At 53.8% G+C, this 27,099-nt stretch overlaps 1 protein-coding gene and 1 pseudogene across 12 annotated transcripts in view; one reads left to right on the top strand and one right to left on the bottom strand.

Annotated features, from left to right (window-relative positions):
• KLC1 (kinesin light chain 1) overlaps positions 1–27,099 on the top strand; it is a 49,080-nt gene that overhangs the window by 8,211 nt on the left and 13,770 nt on the right. For 7 of the 12 annotated variants that reach the window (XM_016121404.2, XM_016121407.2, XM_036239187.1 and 4 more), the window contains exons 2-14: positions 5,869–5,963; positions 6,357–6,618; positions 8,079–8,309; positions 11,227–11,305; positions 11,669–11,894; positions 15,397–15,484; positions 16,050–16,151; positions 17,077–17,250; positions 17,356–17,455; positions 20,184–20,233; positions 20,322–20,389; positions 21,676–21,784; positions 24,692–24,853. In XM_016121404.2, coding sequence (XP_015976890.1) covers positions 6,358–6,618; positions 8,079–8,309; positions 11,227–11,305; positions 11,669–11,894; positions 15,397–15,484; positions 16,050–16,151; positions 17,077–17,250; positions 17,356–17,455; positions 20,184–20,233; positions 20,322–20,389; positions 21,676–21,784; positions 24,692–24,853 — 1,650 coding nt within the window. In that variant the 5' untranslated portion in view covers positions 5,869–5,963; position 6,357. The remainder of the gene's footprint in view (positions 1–5,868; positions 5,964–6,356; positions 6,619–8,078; positions 8,310–11,226; positions 11,306–11,668; positions 11,895–15,396; positions 15,485–16,049; positions 16,152–17,076; positions 17,251–17,355; positions 17,456–20,183; positions 20,234–20,321; positions 20,390–21,675; positions 21,785–24,691; positions 24,854–27,099) is intronic. The other 5 variants (XM_016121405.2, XM_016121409.2, XM_036239189.1 and 2 more) reach the window with 1 other exon arrangement.
• LOC118601484 lies at positions 17,590–17,708 on the bottom strand (annotated as a pseudogene).

Below are 27,099 nucleotides of genomic sequence, written 5' to 3' on the forward strand. Positions count from 1 at the left end.
GCGCCGTGTGCGTGGCCCTTTGGTCCGGCTTCAGTGCAGTGGCACGGTGTCAGTCACGTTGTGATATGTGTGTCAGTGTTTTGTTCCTTTTATGTCCAAATAACATTCCGCTGTGTGACTGTGCCCCGTCGTGTTTATCCGTTCACCAGTTGATGGACATTCGGGTTGTTTCCACATTTTGGCTATTTTGAATAATGCCAGTATATTGACATACAAGTTTTGCATTCGTCCAGCATTTTATTTTTTGGAGCATTTGTTTGCAAGTTTTATGGAAACATGCTTTCATTATTCTCGGACATATACCCAGGGCTGGAATCGATGGGTCATTCATTTAATTTTTTAAGTCTTGACAGTTGTGTATGTTACTTACTCCACAGTACTGTGTAATCTTGAGTTCCAAATGCTGAGTGTCTCACTCCATTTGGGATGCTATAATGAAATATTATAAACTGGGTGGTGTATGAACAACAGAAATCTATTCCTTAGTTCCGGAGGCCGGGAAGTTTAGGGCGGTGGTGTGGGCAGATGCACTGTCTGGCGAGGACCTTCTGGCTCACGGAGGGCCGTCTTCTCGCTGTGTCCTCATGTGGCGGGAGGGGGCGGGAGGTCCGGGGTCTCCATTAAAAGAGCACTCATCCCTTCCCTGAGCGTCTCCAAAGGCCCCACCGCCCTTCTGACCCCGTCACCTGGGCGTTAGGTTTCCTTCAGACCGTGGACTGCGCATTTATTACCCTGAACATTCTCGGTGGTTCTCTGCTGGCTCATAGAGGCTCTTGTCTGCTGCTCCGCAGTCCTCCCCGTGAGTGGGGACCCCTGGGTGCCCGGAGCTCTCAGGGCCTAGGATGGCATGTAGCGGTAGCGGGTCCGGCTGGCGGCGTTTCCTGCTGGTTCAGCTCAGATATTTCTTGGAGCAACACCTCAGAGGTCGTATCCTGCCACCAGGCTTTGCAAGCTGGAGCCCTGTGTCTTTCCCTCCGTCTTATTTGTCTTTTTCTGTGCTTCCCTTTGCTGTGTCTGTGGGAACCTCATTTTCCAGTCAAGAGCTGTCAGATTAACTCATTTCCGTCCTGGCCGCCCTGCGCTCTGCGCCTCCAGGCCTGTTGCCTCTTACACCACGTGCCTTTTTTTTTTTTTTTTAAACTGAGACATGAATCACATAACAGGAAACCATTTTAAAGTACGCAGTTCAGTGATTTCTTAGTTATTATCTGTTGGGCAGCCACCACCACTAATCTAATTTCACACATTCCTTTTGGGTGCTTTTTTCCCCAACTGTCTTTACCGCCTTGAGCTTTTTACTCCTTCGTGGCAGAATCTCACATGGTGAAGCTGGGGGAGGTAAAGTAAATGATCAGGGCGATGGGCTGTCCTGTTCTGGCCTTTGCCTTCTTTTCATTAATTTTTGAGAGGGGAATGTTGTAAAATGGTCAGACTATTGGACGTTGTATTGCCTATTAATTAGAATGTTTAATTGTGTGTAGTATAATCTCATCGTCTGTGGTCTAAAGGGAATATAAATATGTGAAATGAGAAACGAGACCATTACATGCAGTTGATAATCCGATGACAAGATTCAGTCTCTGTGACCTAGAGTCATCTTCAAGAAGTGCCTTTAGAATCTGAGTGGTTCTGGCTTAATGGCTTAATTTTTTTCTCTTTTTTTTTATCTTATAAAATATTCAGTGTGGTCAGCATTTCTATTCTTGTCTCAGTGTTTGGTGGGTCTATTTTTATTGTGGCAGAAGTGTCAAGTCCTTTCTATATTTGAGGATTTAAGAAGTCCTTTTGCCTGCCGCTCCACACAGCCCGGTTTGGTAGCGTTCAGTTTTCTTGGTGAACCATCAGAAGCACGGGGCGTGTGTCTGCACGCGTGTGCGTGTGTGTGCGTGTGCGCAGCGGTGCGGTTCTGAATCAGAGGTGCACTCGCACCGGGGAGCGAGAGCGTGGACTCTCGTCCTGTCCTCGGTGGCGGGAGCCTGAGTCCCTGCACCGTCCGTGCCGCCTGTGGGAGGTGGGCCTAAGCGGCAGTTGACTAAAATGCTTGGGACTGCTCTTTGTTCCTATGAGACAGCGAGCATGCGGAAATGCTCCGCAGATCAAAACACTTTTTTGCTTTTGTTTTTATCAAAGTTACACATGTACTTTTTTGTGTTGTGTTTAGATTTAAAAAAACATACTTTTTACGTTAAGGTTTACAGAAAAGTTTTAGCGTTAGTGCAGAGGTCCCGTGGACCTGCGTGCCGTCCCCCGCGCCGCCTCTGCGTGTCCACTTGCGACAACTAAGGCTCTGGCATCTGGACATAACTATCAACCAAATTCCACATTTTACTCGGATTGCACTAGTTTTTTCCTAAAATCCTTGTTTGGTCCCGGAACCCCACGCAGGACAGACCCCCCATCCCGTCGCATTTCCCCATCATTTTTCCTGGTCTGTGATAGTTTCTTAGACATTTCTTGTTTTTGATGATCTTGACAGTTTTGAGGAATACTGGTCAGTATTTCATAGAAAATTCCTCAATTTGAGGGGGTCTGATTTTCTCATGATTAGAGAGACTGAGGTTTTGGGTCTTGAGAAGACCTCTGGCCCAATTTTGGTTTCCGAAAGCACCCTGCCATCACACAAACCAGCGCTCCTTGGACTAGTGGCTGGTTCTGGAGCCGGGGCACGGAGAATACAAGATGGACCCAGAGTGTCCTCTAGTGCCAGGGAGCAAGGATGGGTCAGAAAATGGGCGGGAGCGTGTCACAGGGACATGAGAGCCAACCAGAAGCGCTCCCACTGGTCGAAGCTGGGACACTTTGAGCCACAAACTAAGTAACGTGGTGCTTTTGATAATCAGTGTTATTTAGTTGTACCCTAAAGTATAAAACAAATACCTGCAATTCATAGTGACATAAACGACTAAATAAATAGAGAAGGGGCAGAGAAGAGACAGTCTCCCTGACGGAAAAAGTCCAGATGACGTGTGCTCCCTCTCCTGGCCTCAGTGCCCCAGTGGGCCACGCCCGCGACTTGCTTCCTGAGGGCGGAGTGTGGGAAGGAATGGGTGTGGGGCACACAGGGCTGTCCCCTCTAGATTTGTGAGTCTTTTAGGTTTCTGCTATTTTATTCATAGAACGTGCTTTACCTTCACCTGTGTACATGTAGACCTTTGCCTAAATTTTCTTCTAGTTTATTTAATTCTTTAAATCAGTGTGGAATTTATTTTAGTATATAGTGCAGGTAGGAATGCAACTTAATTTTTTTCTAAATAGCCAGTTGCCTTAGCACTACTTTTTATATAACCCACCTTTGGTTAGAACAACTTAGCCTAGAAATAAGAGAGATGCCAAGCAGTGTAAATGTGTACGAGCCACTGTGTGTTTCTCTGACGAAGTGGCTTGTGTAGCTACAGTTGCGTGGTGGTGGCTTAGTTGGGGGATCTGGAAACTTGGAGTCAAGGCGTGCCTGAGGGTTGCAGAAGGTTTAGAGAGCCCTGTGCCTGTGATACAGAGCTGTTATCTCGTAGACGGGATAGTAGATAGATTTTGGGTTTATTTTAGAGGGAAGAAAGTGGCTCAGTGGGTAGAAGTTACCAGGGAGGGAAATGGCGACTAAGCAAAAGAAGTAACTGCCTGAGTAGTGGAGCAGTCTGACAAGGAGCCGACCGTCTTGCAGAGCAGGCAGGCCTGTGTCGGACGTGTGTCTGCAGAGCTTGAGCAGTCATTTCGCAGGAAGGTTCCCGAGTCCTTAGCTCCCGCGTAGGGCACCGCTGATTCCTGAGTGGCTTCTGTGTGTCTGACGGGAACTGTGCTTTGTGCCCCACCAACGCCCTGCCATGCTCCTGACAGCCGGGTGAGGGCGGTCTGCTAACCTGCGAGGCTCGAGGTGGCGTGATGTCTGCCCTGCCCCTATGGATGGCCCAGCCTGGCTCTTCACTTGTCACTCTGGATTCAGCATCTAGCTTTCACATTTCTGGAGAGAGCTAAGCAACCCCGTCCCCTGCTTTTGGATTCTCAGTAATTTTCTTTTTAAGAGTAAGTTAGAGAAGTGCCTTAAGCAGATATTTTTGTGTGTGTGCATCCAGATGACAGTTACGTTTGTCGCCCTTGTCCGTGGTTGAAGCCTTTACAAGTATGTGAGCATGCCGTGCAGTCACCGGTTTGTTACGTGCTCCTTAAGAGGTTAAATGGGGTTTCTTTAAATTATTTACTTATTCTTTAAATGGAATCAGTTAAGGTGGCCCCTCAAAGAGATGGCCGTTTTCATGTTGCATTAGTTTTTCCCTGCGTGGAGGTCCTGCCTTTTATGGTGTTCCTACTGCTCCCTAAACCCTTTGACCCGCCCCACTTTTCTCTTTTTCGTAAACAACTGCGCCCTCACCTTTCAGCCACCACTACAGCCCTTACGGTGCGACACTGACCCCTTTATGATTGGACAGGATTTACTCTCACGTAGATTAGTTACGGCCTGCTCACACCCCAGGAGCTTTTATTTTCCAGGGTGGTTTGAGCAACGAGGTTGCTGGCATTTCTTGCCAGGTCTCGAGGCATCCTTTCCCGTCCCCCTGGGTTTGATGTTAGGAGGACTCTGAGAAGTTGCGGGCTCCGTGTTTGGCTCTCGGGAGAGGCAGCGGCCGTGCCGCTAGCAGAGGGCCGGGAAGTGAGCGCGGTGACCGCTGATGGGGTTCCCGTGGTGTTGTCCCCCGAAGCCCTCTTCCCTTTCCCGACCACTGCCCCGGTCCCCTTCATCCTCACCCCCAGGCTCTTGCCTTCAGAATGCAGACGTCCTGTGACCTCATCCCCTAATTCTCTAGTCTTGGCACTGTGTCCGCTCACGGTGGCCCCACAGCCTGATCTAACAGCTTGCGAGCAGCGGGCACTTTCCGGCCCCGCCTCGGCCCCTTCGCGCTCGCGGCTGGCAGTGCCCTGCACAGTGCCGCCTGGAGACGGTGCTCATTTGATGAGACTGGCCTCCGCTCACCGGTGGACGTGCCCACGTGCCCACTGCCCCCTCGGCCCCCGTGCTTCTCCCGCCGCGCGGTTCCTGTCGCCTTCAGCTCTGGGTGCACGTGGTGCTTCCTCCGCCAGCCCGCACGTCCCTGAGGGCGAGGCCCCGGTCAGCCTGTGTACCCCGGGGCCTGGCTCAGGGCACATGGCCGCAAAACGCTGGCCGTCTGGTTCGGGGAAGGGCAGAAAGGCCGCCTCACGGGGCGGCGATGGGCAGTGCTTCGCCGTCCGGCGGAGGGGCCTTTCATCTGCCCTCTCTGGGGTGCCCAGCGCTGGCCGCTCCCCTTCCCTCGCGGGCGTGCTGGCGGTGCCCGATCAGCGCCTCGGGCTGCTGGTGCTGGCACTCAGCACTTCCTGTGCGACAGCCTGAGACGGGTGCTGAACGAGACACACGAGGCCCCTGCTGTCCTGGGGCAGCAGTGAGACATCATGAAGAAGGCGTCTGCCTTTCAAGTAGAGCCGATGGTCCGGGGACCCAGGGCCACGCGCAGAACCAGATCTGGTTTCAGGGAATGGAAGCGGCTTGAGGAAGCCGCCTGACCTGCGATCTGACTTCCGAACGGGCTTTCCTAATGATCACTGTTCGTGGCCTTTATTTTTTTTACCTTAATGCTAGAATTTAAACACATACACAAAACTAGAGAGTAAAAAAGAACGGTTGCTTAGTTTCAGTATCATTCGCTGATACGGTTTTGCCTGCCCCTTCCACTTCCCCTTCCCTTCCCGGCCTCGTGTGGTATTTTAGTCGGTTCCAGACACTGTGCGATCTCCTCCTGGGCCCCTTGGCAGTCTGACCCAGTGGGCACACTTGGCCCTTGTCTTCCATGAGTTGTCACAGCACTGATCATCCCGCTCATGTCACTCTCTTCCATGTTTCAGACGGACCTAGCCCTTCTCCTGCTACTCTGTTCCCGTGATCCTTTGCTGGCTGGCTTGCTTCTTCGTGCCGTGACTACTTCTCAAGCCTTTGTCTGGTAAATATGTTACCAAGAATTTACTGTCTCTTTTGCGTTTCATTCAGGGAAAAAAAGCTTACAAACGTGCAGAGAAAATTTCGTGCACTGAGGGTATGTGTTCTAGAAATGCTGTTTGGATATTTTGCTGCTTTTACTCTTTGGCATTAATTTCAATTGCTGTCATTTCTTCATAAAAAAATTCATCAGACATAAGCTAGAAAAGTAATTAAATTGGTCTACCAGGGGAAAAACAAACAGGACAGAATATAGTATCCAAGAAAATAAATACACATATTTAGTAGTTACCTAGAAAAATGTTAATTTAAAAGGCTTCACGTGTGCATTTTATTGAAGATGAGCATAAATTAAACCTGTAATGAAGTGTCTGATTTTTTTCTTTTTTCACCCTAGAATGTATGACAGCATGTCCACAATGGTGTACATAAAGGAAGACAAGCTGGAGAAGCTCACGCAGGACGAAATCATTTCTAAGACGAAGCAAGTGATCCAGGGGCTGGAAGCTCTGAAGAATGAACACAATTCCATTTTGCAAAGTTTACTCGAGACACTGAAGTGTTTGAAGAAAGATGATGAAAGTAATCTGGTGGAGGAGAAATCAAACATGATCCGAAAGTCACTGGAAATGTTGGAGCTGGGCCTGAGTGAGGCACAGGTAGGAATGAGAACGTCTCAGACACGAACATGAACTTGACAGTCTGGAGCAGTGGAGGCTGCGTTTGAAATTTGGTTTAGACCGGTGAGAGGATGCTTATAGAATGAATCAGCTTACATGTGGGTTGTGTGTTACATAAATGACGATGGCTTTGGATCTGTCTAAACTTTAGAACGCAGAGGCAGGCAGCATAGAGGTAGCCCTATGTGTCCTTTAGGGTTTTGTTTGGCTGCACATGTCAAAAACCAAAAACAGCGGCTTAAACCTCATAGATGTGTGTGAAACAAACACCAAGGTAGGCCGTCCCAGTCAGTGCCCGCAGCCGCATGGTCGTCAGGGACCCCCAGGCCCCTGCCACCTGCCTCTCTCCATCCCGGGCAGCCCGTCTCCTGGTCCAAGATGGAGCTGCAGCCGCGTGACCCCGCCCCGGAACGGGGAGGGCTGCCTCCCCCCTTTACTTCCTCTGCCTGGTTCCGCGGCTACGCCTAGTGTGCGCCTAGTGTGCGGGAGACTGGGGAATGTCGTCTTGTCCGTTTCAAGTCCCAGGCTCAAGCCACGGGAGGAGGGAAGAACGGGCTTTGGCGGGCAGCAGCAGTCTCTGCACTACCCCAGGACAAGAGTGCTGTGTGGGGTTGACTAAACCGTCCTTCCTACCTTGTTAGACATAGAAATGAAAATCTCGGAAACCTCTAGGCGTCCCTCCCCCTACAGCTTTGGCTCTGCCAACATGTTGTAGGTAAAAGAAAATACACTCAAAATTGGCTTCTTCCTTTCTCAGCTTCCTGTTCGTGTAGGGAATGCGCGAGGCGAGGGGGAGCAGCCGGGTTAGCGGTTCCCCTTTCACAGAGGAACTGGGCCAGCCAGCGCTTGGCCGCCCTGGTCTCTCGTCCTCCACCCCGACTGTTAGAGGCCAGTCGGAGGGCTCTCGCGTCGCGTAGTTATTGTGGCTGTCGGTCTGCAAGCTCATTGTTGAAAAGCAATGCGACTGTGTGGCGGACATCAGTGTTAGGCTGTCCCACACGCCGCCGCGACCGCGTCCCTCCCCTTCCTTTGGAACAGGGAAGCTCTGCCTGCCCGCCCTGACCCTCGCAGTGCCCTGCGTCCCACACACACGTGCCAGCGGCTCTGAGAGATGCTGGCGCTGTCTGGGTATAAAGTAAAAAATACAGTTTTATCGGAAGAGTGGCTGCGTGTCCGTTGCTAGTTCCTTTGAGACGCTCTCAAACAGAAAAACAGTATGTATATTCTGTAGCCGGTCCGAGCATGGGATGCTCTTCATCAGTCTGCGTGCGTAGCCCGTGACCGAAGGGGCAGATAGAGACAAATGGCAGAGGCACTGCCGTGTGCTCTGGAGCCGCATCTGCAGGTGGAAGCCACAGGGGCAGTGGCCGGCGCAGAGGGGGTCGTGTGGGTGGGCCAGAACGCCGCAGCAGTGTAAACGTGTCTGTCCGTCCGTCTAGGTCATGATGGCTTTGTCCAGCCACCTGAATGCCGTGGAGTCGGAGAAGCAGAAGCTGCGTGCGCAGGTCCGCCGTCTCTGCCAGGAGAACCAGTGGCTGCGGGACGAACTGGCCAACACGCAGCAGAAGTTACAGAAGAGCGAGCAGTCCGTGGCCCAGCTGGAGGAAGAGAAGAAGCACCTGGAATTCATGAACCAGCTGAAGAAGTATGACGACGACATCTCCCCGTCCGTAAGTGCTCCGCAGGGGCCCGGCCGCCCTCAGCGGCTGTGGTCGGCGGTGGTTTCGGCAACCCGCTGGCGTTCCTTCTCCCCCAGCGACGCGTTTGGCAGATCGAGGATTGTGCTCTTGGAATGAGCCCCCGGGCAAGGCGTGTCAGTTCTGGTGTCCTGTGTGTTTTAGAAGGGTGGTCAGGACACGTGAAAGTGCTCTGTCGATGTCAGGGACAGCGCAGAGAGGCCGGCCCGGCTGGGGGCCCGCACGCCCCCGCGCGTTGCCGTGGCCACCATGCCTGCCACGCTGCTGGGGCTTGGCTTCAGGCCAGCACTGACCCGGGCCGTGGCCAGACTCAGGACGGACTCGGTAGCTTACGGTGCCGAGGGTCTTGACTTCTCTTTGAAACCCTTCCCGGTCCCCAGGACACTGCCTGGGTCTCCTGCCCGCTTGCTCAGGGCCCCTCCCCGGCCTCTGTTGCCAGCTTATCTCGTGGGTCCTGGAATGTGAGGGTCTCAGGGTTTCCCTTCTGCTGGCGGCTCTCTTTGGGTGTCCGTCCCGGTCTTGAGTATTTTCCATCCACCATTTATGTCTGATTCAATCAACTTAAAATACATTTTTAAAATTTTAGCGTCACAGAAAAGTAGAAAAGACAGTAAAGAGAATTCCCATGTACCCCTTACGCAGTTTCCCCAATGTCAGGTCTCACGTCACTATAGCACGTGCCTCGTGAGCTTGGCCGTGGAAACAATTCTGTAGGCTGCGCGGCTTCTAAAACAACATTTATTTCTCACGGTTCCGGAGGCTGCAAGTCTGAGTCAGGGCGTCAGCATGGTTGGGGGTTCGTGGGGGTGTTCTTCCTGGTTGTACGCTCACGTGGCCTCCCATGGTGCTTGTGAGAGAGAGACAGAGGTACGGAGAGCTCGTGTCTTCCTCAGTGAGGACACTGGCCCTGTCACGGTGGCCCTACTTTGATGACCTCACCTAGCCCGCATGACCTTCGCGAGGCCCCGTCCCCAGGTACTGTCGCATTGAGGGCTCGGGCTCCAACAGAGGAACTGGGGAGCGGGCACAAACGTCCCGTCCACAGCTGGGCGCTTCGTAAGAACATCGCTCTTAACGAAGCCACAGCCTGTATTTGGGCTCACCAGCCCTTCCGCTTTTCTGTTCGCGCACCCACGCCTGCGTTCCACGCTGCATCTTGAGCTCATGTTTCTAAAATGCCTCCACGGTGCTAGGCGTGTTCGCTGCATGCGCTGTGCGCCAGCGAGCCGCGCGCCCGTCTCCTGCGGGAGCCCTCTCCCGGGGGCCGGCGGAGAGGTCCAGTGCCCGGCAGACCTGCGCTGCCTGGTGTTCGTCGGCTGCGGCTGCCGTGACAGAGTCCCACCGACCGCGTGGCCGAAGCCTCAGCACTGTGGCCTCAGAGTCCTGGAGGCTGAAGCCCGAGGTCTGGTGCCCGCGCCGGCCGGTGGCTCCTGGCACGCGCTCGCGTCCCGCTCCCAGGCGGCCACCTCCCCCTTGCCATGTCCTTACGTGGTGGGGTTGCGGGGAGAGGGAGCACACACTCTGGTGTCTCTTCTCGATAGGGCGCCAGTCCCATCACGCGGGCCTTACCCTTGTGGCCTCGTCTAGACCTAGTTCCCTCCAAAGACCTGGTCTTTAAAACTGCCACACCAGGGGCAAGGATTCAGCAGGAAATTTCGGGGGGAACACAGTCCATAGCACCCTGTTTCATTAGGCTTACTGTGTTTGTCCTTTGCGTCTCTGGCTCAGGCCCAGCAACGAAGTGTTGTGACTTAAGACCCGGCCTGGGCTGCTGTGGGACCACGGCTGCGTGTGCGGGCGGCTGCGCCAGCGACGCGCCTGGGCTCCTGGGTCGTGTTGAGCGGGGGAAGCCGGTTTCATAGAGTCCGACTTGTAAAACTTTCTACTTTGAAAAAAATGTTTGCCTTGGAGAAGAGATTCAGAGAGGAACTGCCTCCCCTCCCAGCGTGTACACGAGTGATGTCCCTCTGAGCCCTGCCAGCGTAGGCGGCACGCCTCATGCCACATCCCCTCGCTGCCACTGGGCACATTCTCAGCATGAGGACGTTCTCTGTGGGATTCAGGGTCGAGTTCAGAAATGTGACAGGCTCAGCGTTTCATCTGCTTTGCTGTCCTTATTCTGCTTTTGTTGATTGTTTCAACAGTCTGTCTAGCATTTTTTTTTTTTTTACTACATTTTATTTTCTAGTTTAAAAGCACGAACCGTACATAATTGCCATACCTCCTTAGTCATCTTTTCTCGGGAACAGGTGCTTTCCAGAGAAAGAAGCGGCTTTTATGACACTGGTCCTTCTGAGGAATGCAGGCCGGTTACTGCATAGGCCCTTCCTCAGTGGGGTCTGTCTTTTCCTTTACGAGTGTATCCGGGTCATGCGGCCCTGTAGGACTGTGACAGTGACGTGCGTGCTTCTCAGATGAGTCCTTGGGCTATGCAGCTTCTCACCTGGTCACACTGTCTTCTCTTTTTACCTTGCATTGGTCATGGAGCTGTGGAGACCTGAGTCAGACTTTTGCAGCTGGGGGGTGGACATGTAGCCCTCCGGTGCTGTGGTGTGCGGAGACGGGCCGTGTTCACGGTTGCACGTACATGGTTTCCAGATGAGATGGACTCGGCATCAGGGCTTCCCTGCTCAGCTTGAGGCCCCTCAGGACCCCGGGCGTGGGCCCTGAAGCCCGGATGTGCCGTCATTCCTGTTCTGCCCGCCGTGGCCTGCTTGCGTCTAGTGTTTTAGTCTGTCAGGCAGCTTTTTATTATTTTTCACTAAATTGGCGAATAAGCCAAACTCATAGACCATCTTTTCTAAGAATTAAAATGAAATTTACGTCAAAGGCGTCCAGTACAGGTCCTGTAGTACTTGTGACACTAAGGTTATTCCGGTTGGTTTCACAGGAGGACAAAGACAGCGATTCCTCCAAAGAGCCCCTGGACGACCTTTTCCCAAATGACGACGACGACCCCGGCCAAGGGAGTAAGTGGGGAGCGGCGGGGAGGCGCCTGCAGGCAGACGGGAGGCGGCGTGTCCCCTTGGGGTCGTGAGTGGGCGTCACAGGGCAGTGCACGCGCGGATTGCCTTGCGTTTCCCCAGAGAAGTTCAAGTAGTTTTCTTCCTGGGGCGTTAGACCAGCCCCAGCAGCGGGCCGTGCACGCAGTCCCGCTCCGGTCTGTGGGTTCCTGCGGGGGGACGGAGAGTCAGTGTTCCCGTCGGGGGCATTGTGCCACCCCGACACGTCGCCGGTGTCCCTCGCTTGCTGAGGGCTGCCGGGCGGGTTCCCGTGGCGTGGGCGGTGCGGGCGGCGCCCGGGGGCGCGGCTGACGGGCGCCATCTCTGCAGTCCAGCAGCCGCACAGCAGCGCCGCCGCCGCCGCGCAGCAGGGCGGCTACGAGATCCCCGCGCGGCTGCGCACGCTGCACAACCTGGTCATCCAGTACGCCTCGCAGGGCCGCTACGAGGTGGCCGTGCCCCTCTGCAAGCAGGCGCTGGAGGACCTGGAGAAGACGTCCGGCCACGACCACCCGGATGTGGCCACCATGCTGAACATCCTGGCCTTGGTGTACAGGCTAGTACATTTCACTTTATTCTCTCGATCTCCCCAGTGATGGCGTTTCGAATGAACTTGCCCTTGAAGCACGTTTTTAGAAACCTGTCCAAGCTACTTTTCTAAGTGTCATTCACTTCTGTCCAAACAGCCAGGAGTTAAATGAGAAACATTTAGCAAGGTCTCTGGCAAAGTGTCACCTGCGGGATCGATGCTGCCCCGAGCCACTGGGCGCACCCTGTCAAGAACGGCCCACGGGTACCTCTCCCTGTGGCCCAGCTGCACTCTTGGTTTCCCCCCCCGATTCTGTGCCGCAGGCCCTTGTGGCGCAGCGTGGCCTTCCCGCTGTGTCCCTGCCCTTGTCTCCCACCTCTCGGTGGCGTTGGGGGCGGGGTCCAAATTCTGTCTCCCTTCTCCTGGAGGCGCTCCAGCGGGCTCCCTGATGGGTCTTTGGTAAACATGCAGATGGGGGCGGCCAGCTCGCGCTGTGGCGTTGGGGCCCTTTGCTCACCCCTCTTAGCTGAAGTAACGTGAACAGAGTGGACCAGGTGAGTAGGGACTGAGGAGGGAGAAATTTTTGTCCTGCAGGATTGGTTTGCCATGGCCATTCCACTTTTGTGGATTTTATTTGCCTGCTTTATTTTTCATTATTGGTTTAGTTGTTTAAACAAACGTCTTTTAAGACCCCCGTATAGATGAGACTTTGAGCTGGTTCCCGCGAGGCCCTAGGGATGAATAAGTAATTCCTATTCTCAAGGAGGAAGCAGAATGTGAATTTGAAGTCAGGAGCATTCAGTTGTGTCTCTGCCAAAGACCACCAGACAGGGGATGTCCAGAGCTTTTAACGTTTTTGAGCCTCAGTTTCCTCATACTGAAATGGAGGTCGTTACAGTACCTGCTCAGAGAGCCACGGGAAGGATTGTAGGGGACGCGACACCCGGTCCCATGGCAGACGTGAAGTACTCAAATAGCAGCACGATCTGAATCTGTTTCTAGAGGAACTTAGACCCCGTTCAGAAAACAGGCTGTTCTCGTTCATCTGTAATCACGGAGGCGGGGAGACAGCGGTGGCGGAACCTCTCAGGCACGTTCGCGAGCAGAGAGGTTCTGTCCTGGGGAGGCGCCAGGGACGGACTCGCGGGGGGCTTAGGAGCGCTTTCGGGGCCTTGCGGGGCGGGTAGGGTTTAGAAGGTGGATTTGAATGAGTTCGGGGCACCCTCCTACCCCAGTTTGGCACAGCCGGACGGCCCCTGAGGAGCGGTGGTAGGAGGGGCCGGGCCTCGGGCGGTGCCCACGGTGCCCGGCTTGTGTCTTACGAGACTTAGTCTGGCGCGGCGCCCAGGACAGAACAGCCGGGGCCTGGAGGCAGGACGGCCAGGCAGGAGGCTTGCGGACACTCCTGGGGATGGAGCCAGGAGCGGGCACCTGAGCGATGATGGGGAGGGTGTGGGAGTGAGGGAGAAGTGGGCTTGGCGAGGAGAAGTGGGCTGATACAGCCAGCCGTCTGTGGGGGCGGGGGGCCTCTGTAACCGCACGGGAGAGAATGGGGGGCACGTGTCTCGACACTCAGCAGCTCTGCACTGGGTCAGCAGTACGGTCCTCTGACTGCTCGGTGCTCTATTTTAGGGATGTTGCTGAATTTTGGAGAGTTTCCTATTGATGGACATCTAGGTTTTTTGCAAATACTGTAGGAATTTCTTAGAGGTATTTGCATTTAAAATCTTGCTCATATTAAGTTTTCTTCCAGAAAGTGTTTTAAAAGTTTGTGTGTCTACTAACTAGCCGAGAGCGTCTGGCTAACACTCATCGTTGTCATAAGTTAGCTAAAAACACACGCGGAACAGGACAGGGTCTTCACTGCTGCGGTGCGTGAGTGCGCATGCTCACACACTTGTTGCCGTGCAGGCCCTGGGCTTCCGGGGCCTCACCTGAGTCTTGGCCTTTTCCTTAATACTACAGCGTGAGGTTTCCCGTGCCAGTTAAAAGTGAAAGAAATTAGTAGCTCTATGTATGTTCACACTTAGGTTCAACCTTGCATCCCGTAGTAGCTGTGCCGTAACTCATTACTACATTGTTCCCATACCGAGGGACTCTAACATACTGGTGAACATCTTTGTAAGTTCTGTCCAGGATTTTGGATTTTTCTTTAGGATCAGTTCCTAAAATGGGTTGGTGTACAAACATTTTGCACACGTCTCAGTACCTCTTGTTTTTCCGGCTGGGGGAGCTGGGCCACACCCCTCCCCCACTGTTACCACCCGGGGCAGCACGGGCCGTCCCCTTGTCTTTAAGATCGCAGCGTTGTGTTTGAATTTGTATTTCTTTGATTATACATTGTAGCCATTTGGGTCCTTCTCTGAGTGTTCAGCTATGTTGCCAGTTTTTTTGTTAGGATTTTAATGCTTGCAGTGATTTGCTTCAGGTTTTGTTTGAGTTTCCTGGTGGGTATGTTAAATGAGTCACTGACTCAGCAGGTCTGGGCCGCGGCTGGGTTCCTAACAGGGTCTGGGTGAGGCTGATTGCCACTAGATTGGGCCATATCTAAGTGAATAGCTCTTGGGTTGACCTTGCTCTTGGCTCATGAAGAGCCCCTTGCATTTTACGGCCCGTCACAGCTCTGAGAGCGCTCTGCGTACCCGTCTCATTTACCTATCACACCACTCTTAGGGAGTTGTTACTGTTTTTAATTGTCTACTAGTTTTTGAAACTGTATTTCATACTTCGGAACTTGCACAAAAAGTTTGAGCCAGTTTGTAATAACGTGTAGAAGATGATTGAAGAGAGGAAAGAGCAGTAACTCGGCCAGAATCAGTGTGCGTCCGGGTCTAGACGTCTTGTAGCCATTTCCATGTTCTGTAGGGCAGTCCGGCTGCTGCAGGCCAAAGTCTTGCTGGGCGACTATTTTTCTTCAGTTGAGAAACACGTGTACTGAGTCTCGCAAAGCAGATGACTTGTATGCAGTCACTTAGTTGGCGCCCTGGATCCCCAGAGGCCTGGGGCCGGCCGTGGTCCTCTTTTGCCACAATCACAAAGACACTTCGTTCCTCCGTTCTCAAGTAAGTGGGGGCACATCGTTTGCCAGGTTAAGACACTGCTGTGTTGTGCTGACGTTCAGCGAGGTTTCTCAGTGTGCACGCAGCATGTCATCAGCTTCTTACGGTGGTATATTGTATTGACAGGCCAACTGGGACGGCAGGAGGCCACTTAATGTCCCAAAGCCGCCAGTCAGCCATTAATTGGCGCAGCCTGGAATCAGTGCCGTCTGATGCCATGACACTCCGTGCACTGCCCTGGGCTGCACAGGGCGCGGTCAGAGCCAGGAGGCCGGACTCCGAGCCCCCCTTGCCAGTACATGACTTGAGGAGTCTTCCCCCTACACGAGGGGTATTTTCAGCGGTTTTAATAACTGATTTGTATTTTTTAATTAGTTGAAGCTTAGCTCTATTTCCGTAGTTCCAATATTACATTTTAAGAAGATTTAGTAAGCTGCGTCTAAAACACTTTAATGTGTTTTTCCTTTCAGAGACCAGAATAAATACAAAGATGCAGCTAATCTACTGAATGATGCCTTGGCCATCCGCGAAAAAACTTTGGGCAAAGATCATCCCGCGGTTTGTATATCTGATTCATTCTTTTTATGTGTTATGTTCCCTGATATGTTTTTAAATCCAACTGATTTTAATATTAAACTCAACAGGGAAGGGTTAAGAGCTGCCTTTCTCCCCGATGGCACAGGTAGGCTGGTCTTCACTCTCTGCCGGCGATCAGCCCCCTGCTGTGCGCCCGCCCTTAGCATGTGCCAGTGCACAAGTAATCAGCTTACCACCACCACCTCGTGGATCACGTACTCTGTTTTTTGATCGTAAATCAAATCGCATGTACTTCCATAAATTTTTTTCTGAAGAATTTATACCCTTTTCATTAAAATCTGGTCAGATTCGCGTCCAGATCGATTTTGGTTGGCTTCGTGGCTCCCCGTGGGATGGAAAACAGTCAGGGTCTTCCTGGCGTTGACGTTTCGTTTCGGTGTCCGCGGCGTCGTTACCTGTATGGTCCAGGTCACCGCGAAAGGCGCTCTGCTTCGATGGAGTTCGCGTTCCTTCACTCAGCCGCGAGTGCGCCGCGCTCGCCCGTCGGCGCCGCTCATCCTCCTGCGCGGTCCCCTCTGTGTTGCAGGTGGCAGCGACTCTGAACAACCTCGCAGTGCTGTACGGCAAGAGGGGGAAGTACAAGGAGGCGGAGCCGCTGTGCAAGAGGGCCCTGGAGATCAGAGAGAAGGTGCGACGGCCGCGTGGCGCCCTCGCCACGTTCCGTTTTTAGTTCTGAGACGTGACCCCTGAGATGTGTCATTACGGGCCACTTGGTGACAAAAACTCATTCAGTAAGGTGGACAGCCTCGAAAGGCAGCCAGGTTGGCCCATGCAAATCGGGGCGTACGCAGAGCAGGTACTCAGAGGGTGGGGTGTGCGTCTGCCTGCCTCCCTGGGGACCACCTAGGCGTGGGCACAGAGTGGAGAGAGCAGATCGCTTGTTCAAGGTCCCAGGGATGTGCTTTGGTATTTGTCCCTCCGTCAGAGTGCGTTGGTGGAGAGGACGAAGAGTTTGTCCTCTTGGCGCTTACGTTTTAATGGCTGGGAGTTGGCGATAACAGACTGAGTAGGTAAATTAGATGGTTTCAGGTAGTGATGCTGCAGAGAGAGAAATGAGCCAGGCGAGGTGCTTGTGAGTTGGCTGGGTGGGCCTGGGCTGAGGTCTCCCTTCTCCCCCCGAGGAGCAACGTGCGGCATCCGTCGGGGTGGAGGGAAGAGCGTGGGCCCTGGGACAGCAGGTCGGAGCAGCCCTGCAGGGGAGCCTGAGCTGGGAGGAGCCGCAGAGGACCCGGTCTGCCTGTGAGCGGCTGGGGGTCTCCTTGGGAGGCTGGTGCCACAGGATCGGGGGCGGCACCCACCCTGCAGGGCGGGCGTGAGGATTAGTGAAGGCGCAGCACGTTGAGATCGGCAGGCTGCCCACCGTCCTCCCAAGAGTAAGAGTTCGGAAAGTCCTGGTTCTTTTCGTTATTCCCTGGCACGGGAGCCGCTGAAGGATGGGAAGCCTGGCTGCGAGGCCCCGTCGCACTGACGCCGAGGAGGACCCTCGCGGGTGGAGCGGGGCCGGGCGCTGGAGAAGCTGTGCGTGCCGCTGACGCGCCACCTCCTGTCTGCAGGTTTTGGGAAAGGATCACCCCGACGTCGCCAAGCAGCTCAATAACTTGGCCTTACTGTGCCAGAACCAGGGCAAGTACGAGGAGGTGGAGTACTATTACCAGAGGGCCCTGGACATCTACCAGACGAAGCTGGGGCCCGATGACCCCAATGTGGCCAAAACGAAGAACAACCTGGTACGTGGTGGCGGCGCGGCGCTGTGTAGGGCACCGGCCTGGCCCCGGGGCTCAGAACCCGCCTCGCTCAAGTGTGCAGCATGCTGAGCTCCGTTTTCCTTTCAGGCCTCCTGCTACCTGAAGCAAGGAAAATTCAAGCAGGCGGAGACACTGTACAAGGAGATTCTCACCCGTGCGCATGAAAGGGAGTTTGGTTCTGTGGACGGTGAGAAATATGTCCTGTGTCTGAGCAGATGTGTTTGTATTTTTATTTTTATTTTATTTTTTAGGTGAAGCAGCCTTTGGTTGACCTCACAGATTGCAAGGACCTTGTCAGTTTACAATCCCTTATTTTTTTTATGCCCACTGCACCCGGTCTTCCTAGGTGGTCTCCCATCCAAGTACTAACCAGGCCCGACCCTGCTTAGCTTCTGAGGTCAGACGGGATCGGGCGTGTTCAGGGTGGCGTGGCCGTAGACTGCAGATGCTTTGTAGGATGCCTGAAAATGGTTATTTCCGGCTTGAAATTGGTGCCACCCAAGACATCACAGTATTTCCAAAGTAGGGTTTATTTTGAATTTTAGAAACGATTTTCCACATAGTGTTTAGTGGAGAGGGCGTGGCCCAGCCTACGTGCTCGTCGGCCCATCTGCTCGCTCATCATCCAGTGCGCATGGTGGGTACCGCGTATGTGCCCAGTGTCCCTGATGACTCAGTGGGGTCGTGCACCCCGTGGTGAGGGGCGACGGGCCACCCGCCTCACAGCTTTTCACGCTGCCCTCTTCAGGCATAGCCTAGGAGCGCCAAGTCTAGAAAACCCCCCTGGAGACACTACCATTATCCTGTCATCCAGTGGGTCCCAAAGTGCTGTCGGGGACCAGCAGCACCAGTGCCACCTGTCAGGAAAAGGAACTCGGCCCCGCCTGGGCTTCCCGGGTTACGCAGCTGTCGTAAGAGCCAAGGCTTGTCTGCTCCCTGTTTCTTGAATTAGTATTGGCACATAATACACAGTTTTGGAGTAAATATTTTATTGGATTGAAATTGCTCAATTAAACACTTTTTCTTCCGTGTGGTGTTACATGAGATGTTCAGGCCGAGACAGCTGTAACTAGTGTGCAGGAAACCTTACAATGTGTGGAGAAGAGGTTCTGGCTAATACCTTTTTCCTATCATGGAGTTTCTAGAAACCACTGTAAGCCTTTGAAAAGCGTGTTAGTTTCCCCTCCGTGAGTGAGCGAGCAGGAGCTGGCAGCGCACGGCGATGCCCCAGGTTCACCATCGTGGGGCGGGCGACGGGAGCCTCGTCCTTGTCTGCCTGGTCCTGTATGGAGCCTGGGCCGCCTCCCCCCTCTGCTTCTCACAGATCCTGTTCTCGGGAGCATTGTTTATTTGTGATTTGCTTGTTTCTGCTAAAAGTGGTGCATGAAATCATTAATTGGGTTCTAGTTAGAAGTGGTCTTTCTTTGCGTGGATTTATCCTTTGTACAGCTGTTAAAAGGATAGACGGCTTTTTTTTTTCCTTCAGGCAAGGGGCCAGTATGTCCTGTTATGCTCAGTGCACACCCTCCCATGTCATGGGCCTTCCCTTGCTCCTAGCACGTGCATTGGAATTCGTGACCTGGTTTGTTGTCAGGAAATGAATCAGCAGAATTAGTTTGGCAGATGGAGCTAATACTGTGCTAAGTACCAGTGTTTGTGATTTTTAAATACTGTTCACTCTCTGAAAACCAGTCTTGACCATGGGGATTATCAGGACTTACAAACTTTCTTGCATTTATTTTATGTTTAATACGCCTGTATTTAAAAACATTTAATTACGAAGAGGAGGTCCTTAACAGGTCAGTACTGAGTGCTGTCTGTATTCGGCTGAGTGGAGGCCGCCCAGCATCCCTGGTGAGGACGCAGGGCCGAGACCTCTGTACTCCTGAGAACGTAAACAGGCTTACACACAAGTCAGACACAGACACCCGGCATCGACGACGGCTCACTCTGCTGTGACGGGCACTGGTGATGATCGTTAGCCACGTGTGGTCAGTCGAGCGGTTCAAACGTGTGATCGGTGTTTTCTCAGCAGTCCCGTGGAGTGGGTCAGGCATTCCCCCATGTTAGGAGTGAGGACGCCGCACGCTGAGTGACTGCCCGGTGCTCAGTGGTGCCGAGCGGCCGGACGGGGTGGAGCCAGGCCCTTTCCCCTTGTGGATGCTCCCTGCGGGCACCTCGAGATCTCACGCGGAGACGGGGCCTGGCGGCCGCCCACCATTTCAGCACCCACGTGGGCGTCTCCTTTTTCGAATGTCTTGCCTTCTGTGCCTAGTGATTCACGGCGCCGAAGCCATGCTTTCCATGTGACCATGGGCTTTGCTTGTTTCCTTTTATACTTGGAGCTTAAGCATTTTCCCTGCCATGCGAACGTTTTCATAAACCGTGCTACGAAGACTCCCTGTTCTCTGTGGTATGGCCGCGCTGGTTGTCTGGAAATTTTAGAGGAGTGGTATGTGTTAATGTTCTTGACAGTTAAGGAAACTTTAAAGGAATAGTGATTTGTATCTTTTCTCCCAACATTTTACTACTTTTTGTTAGATTTTGTGTTTAATGCTAGGTTGCTCAAATTTTAAACCTCCCAGTGTTGTGTATGGATTCCAGCATTGAAATTTCCGGGTAGCCACCCTCGTGTTTGTCCAGTTTTGCCGTGTACCCGATCTGGGCACATTTGATTCCACATCTTCCGTCCACATGGCTGCACATGACAGCCACTTCCTACTTGTTTCTCGTGGTCTAGTTCTATCCTCACCGGCCTTTTCCGCCATGTGGACGTCACCTGCCCAGTTGTGAGAAGTGGTATCTAAGAAGGATAATGTGAAAAACAACAAAAACCTGCAGTTACTGAAATGCGAAAACTTCCGCCCACTGGGTACTAGTGCTTCAGTTCAGCGTATGATTTTTTTCTCTCCTAGATGAAAATAAACCCATCTGGATGCACGCTGAAGAAAGAGAAGAATGCAAAGTAAGAGTGTGCCGTTTGAGAGGTTTTCTAAATTGAATATATTGCTTTCAAGATAATTACTCATTCGAAATACTTTGTTATAATTTAGGGAAAGCAAAAGGACGGGACATCCTTCGGCGAGTATGGCGGCTGGTACAAAGCCTGCAAGGTTGATAGGTATGTTTATTTAACTGAGAAAACCGAAGTCGCTGTGGAAGGTACTGGAGCTGTGAAGGCAGCTTGGAAATGACCGTCGTGTGCACAAAACGCCTTCAGGTGGGGTGGTGGCGGAGTCCCGTATTTTCCCAAATTCCAGTAAGAACCCCATAACTTAAACATACAGAAGCCGCGTAGTGGGGGTGATACACGTAAAGTTTGGGTTCCGTCTGCTGATAACGCTTTGTCTAGGACTTATCACCAAATCGCAGGAGGAGGAGGGAGCTAGATAGGGACACAGTCTCAAGGTGGCCTGAGAGCCAACTCATGGGCAATAGGCAGCAGACCTGCAACAGCCAGCACGCCACAGGCCTGTGTCCAGGATGCCGCCGGCGGGATGCCACGGGGACCCTAAACCGCATCCCTGTTTCCTCGCTGCCCAGGGACTCTGTGTCTGCCAAGGGCAGTGTGTGGGCCCGGGCTCGCCGCCCACACTCACCAGGCTGCCACGGGCACCCTGGTTTCCTCTTCCCACCTGACCTCCGTTTCCGCTGTTTCCTGTCTCAGCGCTAACTCGTCCTCTGGGACTCCGTTACGAGCTGTCTCTTTCAGGAAAAGCTGGGCCCCTTGTCTGGGTTGACTGTGCTTTGTTCTCCGCCACCGTAGCTGTCTCCGAGATGAGGAGTACAGCTTTTGATTTCTGCACCCACTGCGCCTGTGACTAGTGAGGAAAAGGTCTCCCGAAGTTCCTATCTGTACCGAAACGGACAGGTCTATTTCTGGTTTTTAGTAAGACCGCTCTGTGGAGCACAGAGTCACAGCCCTCCGTCTCTGCTTTGACATTCCCTCACGAGGCGGCACTTGTCCTGTGCACGCGCTTGGGGTCGTCCGTCTCCCCTCTGCTTGCGGAAGGAAGGGAGAAGGAAGGGAGAAGGCAGCAGGGAGAGCGCCATGTCCTCCTCACTGGCTGACACAGACTAGTCTGTGTCTCCACGGGCAGCGTGAAGGTCACTGCACCGAGCCAGCACGGACGGCCACCGGCGGCCTGGGGGCCACCGCTGCAGGGCCCAGGGCAGGGGCATCTGCAGGGAGCGTGGGGGTCAGCCTGCCGCCCCGCACAGCTGCTGGGCGGGGGTGCTCAACGGAGAGGGGCTTTTCATTATCTTACATTTAAAAATGCCACAGAAACGTAAAAAGTATTTTTAACCGAACATGAGCTACTAGTCCTTTAGATTATGCGCTATTGGTAGCGGTCGCTATCAAACTTATGTTTATGATAGTTCTGTATATCATGTGCTTTCTTACAGTCCAACCGTTACAACTACTTTGAAAAACCTGGGGGCACTTTACAGACGCCAAGGCAAGTTTGAAGCTGCGGAAACACTGGAAGAAGCAGCCATGAGGTCGCGTAAACAGGTCGGTCAGGTTTTCTACATCTCACCTATTCATTTGAATTTTCAGTCGGACGACTCTGTTTTCATGTGACTTATTGAAATCTTGATTTAGAAAAAGAAACTCTTTAACGCTTTAGTTTGTACAAATAAGGTTATATTGTTTAAAAGTTTGCAAATATGACACCAGAACATAAGCAGCGAAAGAAAAACTCAGATTCACCAAAATTAGAAATCGTTGTGCGTTCAAGGACACTACCAAGGAAGTGAAAAGATGCCCGCCCACAGAATGGGCGAAAACATTTGCACATCACGTATCTGATGAGGGCCTGGTCTCCAGAGTGTGTGACGACGACAGGACCTTCTAACTAAAACGGAAGCCGGGACCGTGAATAGACATTTCTCTGAAGATGCTGCACACGTGCCAGTGAGCACACGAGAAATGCTCAGCATCGTTAGTCGTTAGGGGAGGCAGATCAAAACCACGGCGAGAGACCTCTTCATACCCACTGGGACGGGTGCGATAAAAAAAAACGAAAGAAGGAAGTGTCGGCGACGATATGGAGAAATTGGAGCCCTTGGGCACTGCCGGTGGGGACAGGAAATGGTGCGGCCGCTGCAGGAAAGTCCGGTGGTTCCTTCGGGGGAAAAGCTGGGATGGCTGGGTGGCCCAGCGTTGTCACACACAGGCAGTTGGACAGGTCCAGTAAGCCTTGTTATTCGTGGTCATTCTGTTTTGTGAAGTTGCTGTGAACGTGAATGAGCAAATTTCCTAGAGGAAGATGCAGAGTTAGGTTCTTGGGAGCCTCTGGTCACATTTCGTCAGCTGAGATCAGTCAGTACCTCACCTTGTTCTGCGTGTGTTTTTGCTTGAAGATGCCTGAGTTAGAATACGTTGTTGATTTGTAAGTACCGAATTCATGGCCAGCGGTGCTCATGTCGCTCGTGCCTGCAGGAAGGCCGACACCGGCGTTCGCTCCGTGAGCCTCGTCCCAGCCTTCGTGTGCTTGGGAGCACTGGGCAGCACCTCAGTGCTGCGCCTGGGCCATTTTAAACAGCAAGATCTCCAACAGAAAGGACAGAAATGCAGACAGCGTGCCGCGAAATAGTTTAGAGCGGGAGAAGAACACTTGTGCAGGGTATGAGATAAAGCAGAGCGGAGTGTCGCCTGACTGGATTTCCGCCGCGGACACCACGCACATCAGGTGGCTCAGATTTTTCGCCACGCTGCATGTTTTCGAATGGCTGCAGGCAGGGCGGACGTGGTTCTTGGGATTACAAGTAATTCTGGCGAGTCGGTGGATTCACAGATACAACCTCTGTGAGTGACGGGGCCGAAGCGCGCTCGTGCGCAGTCCTCACAGCACACTCATGGCGCACTCAGCGCTCCGGACGTGGACGCGGCCCGCGAGCCCACGTGGTGAGGGGCAGCCTGAGCGTGGTCCGCGCAGTGGCGAGGTGCACGGCAGTGAGAAGTTGGAACTGCTGAAGCTCTTCTCTTTCCTCAACTGAGATGTTTTAGTTACGCTAAAAGTTTAAAAGAAATACAGAAAAAGGCTTTTGCCCTTCAATGACCAGTTTGCAGAGTAAAGAGTTAACATAATTCTCTCTTTCAATGTACGTAGAAAGGTGACAGTTTGTTTCATAGTTTTAGGCCCAGAGGGGCAGGCATGGGTTCCCCACCCCCCCAAATGGCGTATATGTAATCTGTTATGTGGCTGTTGGTTTATGGCCACTTTTTGGCTGGGATTTAAATACCTTAGAAGTTTTTCTTTCAAAAGTCCGCGCAGAGCAATTGGAGGAGACTTGGCCAAGGTCCTGTCAGCGGCGCCTCGGCGCCCCTTTGCCCGGTGCCGTCACCTTCCCGGGGTTTCTGGCTGATGCTGTACAGGACCCCAGCCCAGGCCGTGTGTCTGCTGTGCTGGGAGCAGAGCGGGGTGGGCCGGGGCTCAGGCCGCCTGGAGCTCACTCTGGGTCTCGCGTGCTGTGGCCTGTCATCAGGAGTGCTGTCACCAGTATAGGCTTCGTCTTAAAGTGTGCAGTGATGTTTATTAAATGAGCAGAGTCTAGAGTCAGGGGTCACAGGAACTTAAAGGATTGCTGAGAATGAGCCCCTCCTGCTTAAGCAGGGGCCACAGCCACTCTGCCCTGAAGGCCGCCACAGCACGCTCTGGAGTTTGCCTCCTGAGGATGACAGTGGAAGTCAGCAACGGTGCAGTATTTGCACCAGATGGTCGGGTTGGAATCCCATTTAGGACACAGGCATGTCACACTGTAGTCACCAGGTCGTACTCACACACGGGAGAAGTCGCTCTTGGGTCTTAATCCAGTTATGTGTTAACCCAGCCACACGTGACGTGATCGTTGCGAAAACTGGATGAGGCGTCTTCCTGCAAGTGTGGGTGTTCGCTCTTACGACGCCTTTTGTAAACGAGTGGCTGGTTTTTAAAATGTTACCGTGAGTTTTCAACCGTGTGCTTGCTTTGGAGGTGTGAAACATGAGGGCTTTAGTGTTAAAGTGTTAAAACCTGGGCATTTTCCCAGCATCTTATGATGAAATTTTCCAAGCATAGAGAACGTGGGAGGATTTTTCACCCGCGCAGTCGCCACCTGGATTCTGTCGTGGACACTTTGTCACCCGTCAGCGCGTCCCTCCCACCTGCCCGCCCATCAGCCAGTCCTGTTTTAGAAGCATGTCAGCGTCGCGGGCCTCAGCACACACGTGCCGCTCGTTAACTGGGACTCAGTCTTTGCTCATAGTGTCTTTAGCTTGGGGTAGAGTTGACAGTGAGATGTGCAAGTCTCAAGTGCACGTGCCCTAGAATCACTGCTCTCGCTCTCCGTCCAGTGTTCAGTGTTCAAGAGCCGTTCCTTATCTGGGACGTTCCTCCCAAGGCTCAGTGCTAATGGGTGCCCCCCCCACCCCCTGCAGGGTCTTGACACAGCTCACAAGCAGAGAGTCGCTGAAGTGCTGAATGACCCTGAGAGCACAGAGAAGCGCAGGAGCCGCGAGAGCCTCAATGCGGACGTGGTCAAGTACGAGAGCGGCCCCGACGGGGGCGAGGAAGTGAGTATGAGCGTGGAGTGGAACGGGGTGAGTACCGCCTGGGGCCGCCGGGCGCCCGTCCCCGTCTCCCCTGTCTCTCCGCTAGACAGCTGCTTTTCTCAAATCAAGTACGAATGAAGCTTTTTGCAGTTCTTACCTTCTGCTAATACTGAAGCCTGTGATTCGTTTGAAGTGGTAATTTTCTTTTCGTTTTAGGGATCTATGAAAGCTGTTTGATTTAACTTAAATGCTGATCGAGTGTCCTGGTTATTTAAAGCATAATCCGTAATCTGGTTTTCTTTTAACAATAGGGTCAGTGTGGCTGATCACTAACTCGCTTTTTTAACTCACCCATTTCCATTGCTAATCCTGGGGCTCCTAATGTCGCTGAACAGGGTGCTGTAGATTCCGCTAGAATCCGCTAGAATCCATCTAAACGCCTTCAAGGGCCGTGGTGCTTCAGACAGAGCTCATCTAGGGAAGAACGGCCCAGAGCAGGGGCGTCGGGCCTGCCCTCTGCGTCCCTCCTCAGTCCAGAGTGCCGGGGGGCCGGCGGCTCACTGCTCCCCACAGTTCCCTGCCCGAGCTTCGGGATCCAGAGCACGTCCTGTGTGTGTCACGGGTCGGTCCCTGGCCAGGCCCCAGCTCTGGGCCCCAGCAGTGGACGTTCCCAGCACCACTGCTCACCCAGAGCGTGTGGCCTCGTGGCCGTTTTCTTCCCAGGCCGCATTTGTGACTCGTGGGTCGCTTTTCGTGCAGTGAGCTGGTTTCTTTGGGAGGGTCGCGTACCGGGCCAGCGCGACGCCCCCGGGGCCACTGCCCGTCCTTTCCGAAGCCGCGGAAGTGCGGCTTTGGTTGTGATGGTGCAGACGTTTGTCAGGTCATTCGGGCTTTCCTGCAGTCTGTTTCAGAATCTGTTTATTCTCCGGCATTTTCCGTGGATTAGCAGTGTACGTAGACGTTTTGCAGAGCGGTGCTGGCCAGAGTTTCAGGCAGAGGGCCATCTCGTATCTGCACCTGGCGGCTTCCTCGCTTCGGGGTGTCCTGTGCCAGGACAGCCAGTCAGCGTCCGCTCGGGCCGCCTCTCTGTGGGGCGGCAGCCCAGGTCTAGAGTGGCGGTGTGCAGTGTGCGCCGGGCCCGCCCCGCGGCCCTGCTGTCCCGCCTGCTCCGCGCGGTCAGGTCCCTTCTGCAGGCCCTGGGCGCCAGGGTGCGGGTGTCGGGGCTCCTGGATGACGCTCCGCGGGGCCTTTCTCTCCAGACAGCGTTACTGGGTCCGTCTTTCTGTGACATCACATGATAGTGGACCTGCGGGTGAGGCTGAGGCTCGGGTGAGGGGAGCTGCTGTCACCTCCCCGCGGAGCGTGGGCGGGCAGCGTCCGGCCGGGCCTGCGGGCAGCAGTGTGGGTGAGTGGCAGGTGCGGTCCCTCGGCCGAGTGCCTGGCTGCTCCTTGTTTCACTCCGCATTTCCTTCTCTTTGGACGTGCCGTCCCTTGGGACGCTCACACACTGGGCTTTGGACACTTTTTCACCTGAGCATTGGACACTATTGGCCCTGCAGCTTTGACAGAATCTGTCCCAGGGCAGTCAGATGGGCTGTGGGATCGATTGAAATGAGCCAGCTCTTGGGGCGTCCTGTGCAGAGGTTCCTAAGGTCACTTTCGGAGGCGGAAGGGGCCCTTTCTTCAAATGGAGGGGTAACGGAAGGCAGCCGTGAACAGAGGGCTCTCTGCATTCACCGGGGAGGAGCAGCGGGGGGCTGGAGCTCTCCCCGCCAGCCACCCCTGTTCAGCGCTCAGACCCAGGCCCCTGCCACCTTCGCGGGAAGGCCTTGGCTCCAGACTGGTCTCCTTGAAGCACTGAGGCCCTCCCAGACCTTGACGTGAATTTTATTTTTAAAGCATACTTTTATTGTTTAAAAAGAGGCAATAAAGGCATACGCACGTTTAGGTGCTTTTGTAAAATCGGCTTACTGGAGGTGTGGCTGTAGGAGCCAAAGGAGCCCCTTTTAAGGGTCACGTCTGAGTCACGGGCCGCCTGGGCAGCCGCGCACGTCTGCGGCGTGGGTGAGCTCGCGCCTCCCCGAGGCGGCGGGCCGTGCTCAGACCCGGTCCGTTTGCAGGCCTTTGAGCGCGGCGAGGTTTTCTCCGTGTTGTGCAGCCGCGAGGACACCCGCCGAGGTCGGCGGGGAGGTCGGCGGGGAGGCTGGCGGGGAGGCCGGCGGGGAGGCCGGTGGTGCGTCGGGACGGCCGTCGCCGTAGCTTCCCAGTTCCAGCTGGGCTCGCACAGGTCGCGT

Source organism: Rousettus aegyptiacus, unplaced genomic scaffold (assembly GCF_014176215.1).
Source record: "Rousettus aegyptiacus isolate mRouAeg1 unplaced genomic scaffold, mRouAeg1.p scaffold_m13_p_3, whole genome shotgun sequence".
Taxonomy (NCBI): domain Eukaryota; kingdom Metazoa; phylum Chordata; class Mammalia; order Chiroptera; family Pteropodidae; genus Rousettus; species Rousettus aegyptiacus.